Source organism: Cariama cristata, unplaced genomic scaffold (genome assembly GCF_000690535.1).
Source record: "Cariama cristata isolate BGI_N322 unplaced genomic scaffold, ASM69053v1 scaffold12382, whole genome shotgun sequence".
In the NCBI taxonomy this organism is placed as follows: Eukaryota; Metazoa; Chordata; class Aves; order Cariamiformes; family Cariamidae; genus Cariama; species Cariama cristata.
Window position 1 is genome coordinate 368 of NW_009604457.1, and position 2,779 is coordinate 3,146.

Consider the following 2,779-nt stretch of genomic DNA (forward strand, 5'->3'; position numbering starts at 1 on the left):
GCTCGTCGCGCCGGTGCCAGCGGGAGCTTTCCTGCATCTTCGCACGCCGCGGGGCTTTGATGGTGCAAGGCTTTGCACGCTGCCAGGCTTTATACATGGCAAGGCTTCGCACAGTGCAAGGCTTTGCACTTTTGCAATTCTTTGCACGTCGCTTTCCGGGTGTTTTCACCGGGAGTTGGTTTGACGGAAACCCCGCACAAACCTCCGTTTACCCTCCCTGCGTACGGACGATCACCCGAAACCCCGCAAAATCCCAGAGGGGCGCGATTCCCGTGCACGAATACCTCCGCCTTCCCCATCCCTGCCATCTCTCCTTCGCGCTGACGTCCCTGACATCCGTCTCTCCCCTTGCACCGCAGCGAGGACAAAGCCACCTACTCCACCTCGCAGCCGGAGCCCGGCACCGGCGGGACGCTCTGGGAGAGCGGGGCGAGCATCGACAAACTGGTCCAGGGCATCAGCTTCTCCCAGCCCGCTTGCCCTGAGCACATGTTGGTCAACAGCCAGCTCCTCGGCACCCCGGGCTCCTCCCAGGTGCGGCACGGGGGCCGTCGCTTTGCGGTATTTGGGGTGCAGCTCTGCAGGATTTCTTGTATCGGGGTGCACCGTCGCAGTAGTTGGGGTGCAACTTTGCAGCGTTTTATAATAACCAGGATGCAGCTTTGCAATACTGGGGGTGCGGCTTTGCAAGGCTTTTTGTTTCGGGATGCGGCTTTGCAAGGTTCAGTCATCTCGGGATGCAACCTTGCAATATTTGGGGTGCAACTTCCCGGTATTTGGGATGTAACTTTGCACTATCTGTAACGTTAGGGAGCAGCTTTGCGATATCGGGAAGCGGCTTTGCGATATTGGATCACCTCGGGATGCAAGTTTGCGATATTGGGGATGCGGCTTTGCAAGGTTCAATCATCTCAGGGCGCAACTTTGCAGTATTTGGGGTGCAGCTTTGCATCGGTTTTAGTGTCAGGACGCAACTTTGCAATGTTTAGGGTGCAGCTTTGCAGCTTTTATACTATCAGGATGCAATCCTGCAGTGTTTGGGATGCAGTTTTGCGTCCGATTTATAACCTCAGGGTCCAGCCTTGCAGTATTTATCATCTTTGGGCTGCAACTTTGCATTGTGGAAGCAACTCTGCAAGACTGGGGATGCTGCTTTGCGGTGTTTATAATATTTGGGGTGCACGTTTGCAATATTTCTCATGCAACTTTGCAACCTGGGAGATGCCAGCGGCAGCGTTCGCCATCGGGGGTGCAGCTTTGCGATATTTATTGCAAATCCTCTTAAGGCCGGGATTTTGCGGAGCTGGAGGTTGCAACTTTGCGGGATTTGTAACTTTTGCAACCGGTTTTTGGGGCCGGCAGAGCCCGTGGCAGCGGCTGGTGAAGCGGATGACGCGTTTCTTCACCAAACTGGACGCCGACGGCTCTTACCGCGCCCTGAAAGAGGTCTGTGAGAAGATGGGGTACGGCTGGAAGAAGAGCTGCACCAACCAGGTAAGGATTGGGGGGCAAAATCGTGGGGTGGGAACCCCCCACCCCCTCCCATGCTGTTGCATCTGCAAATAATTTGGGGGATCCCCCGCTTTGTTGCTGTTTTGCAGGTCACCATCTCGACCACGGACAGGAGGAACAACAAACTCATCTTCAAGGTGAACCTGGTGGAGATGGAGAGCAAGATTTTGGTGGATTTTCGCCTCTCCAAGGTGAGCGGGGGGGGTCAAGGTGGGCGCACGGTGATGCACCGTGGGTGCAAGGTGATGCATGGCAAGTGCAAGGTGGGTGCAGGACCATGCGAGGTGGGTGCTAGCCCATTCAAGGTGGGTACAAGGTGGTGCAGGACCATGCAAGGTGGTTGCAAGGTGATGCGGGACCATGCAAAGTGTGTGCAGGGACATGCAAGGAGGGTGCAAGGTGATGCAGGGTCTTGCAAGGTGATGCATGGCGAGTGCAAGATGATGCAGGACCATGCGAGGTGGGTGCAAGGTGATGCAGGGCCATGCAAAGTGTGTGCAGGAGCATGCAAGGTGGGTGCAAGGTGATGCACAGCAAGTGCAAGGTGATGCAGGACCATACAAGGTGGGTGCAGGACCATGCAAGGAGGGTGCAAGGTGATGCAGGACCATGCAAGGTGATGCACGGCGAGTGCAAGATGATGCAGGACCATGCGAGGTGGGTGCAAGGTGATGCAGGGTCTTGCAAGGTGATGCAGGACCATACAAGGTGGGTGCAAGGTGATGCAGGGTCTTGCAAGGTGATGCAGGACCATACAAGGTGGGTGCAGGACCACGCAAGGTGGGTGCAAGGTGGGTGCAGGACCATGCAAGGTGGTCGCAAGGTGATGCAGGACCATGCACGGTGGGTGCAAGACCATTCAAGACGAGTGCAAGGTGATGCAGGGTCTTGCAAGGTGATGCAGGAGCACGCAAGGTCGGGCGCGAGGCGGTGTTGCTGGGTGCAAGGCGATGCAAGATGGGTGCAGGGCAGCACCCGCTGGGTGCGTGGTGGCTGCGAGGTGATGCAAGGCAGCGTCTGGTGGGTCTAAGGTGGTGCTAGGTGGACGTGCAAGGCGGTACCTGATGGGTGTGCAATGGGTGCAGGAGGTGCAAAATGGGTGCAAGGCAAGGCTTGGTGGGTGCAAGGTGGTGCATGGTGGGTGCAAGGCGACGCAAGGCAGCGCAAAGCGTGTGTAAGTGCAAGGTGGGTGCAAGGCGGTGCAAGGTGATGCGCAGCGGGTGCAAAGCAGTACACGGTGGGTGCAAGGTGGTGCAAGGCGATGCAG

General features: G+C 57.0%; 1 protein-coding gene across 1 annotated transcript in view; it reads left to right on the forward strand.

Annotated features, from left to right (window-relative positions):
* The window catches only part of CHEK1 (checkpoint kinase 1), a gene marked incomplete at both ends in the record, with an annotated part of 2,059 nt that extends 356 nt beyond the window's left edge, over positions 1 to 1,703 (forward strand). The window contains 3 exons of the mRNA XM_009695634.1: positions 364 to 534; positions 1,363 to 1,494; positions 1,602 to 1,703. Coding sequence (XP_009693936.1) covers positions 364 to 534; positions 1,363 to 1,494; positions 1,602 to 1,703 — 405 coding nt within the window. The remainder of the gene's footprint in view (positions 1 to 363; positions 535 to 1,362; positions 1,495 to 1,601) is intronic.
* Positions 1,704 to 2,779: the final 1,076 nt, after the last annotated feature.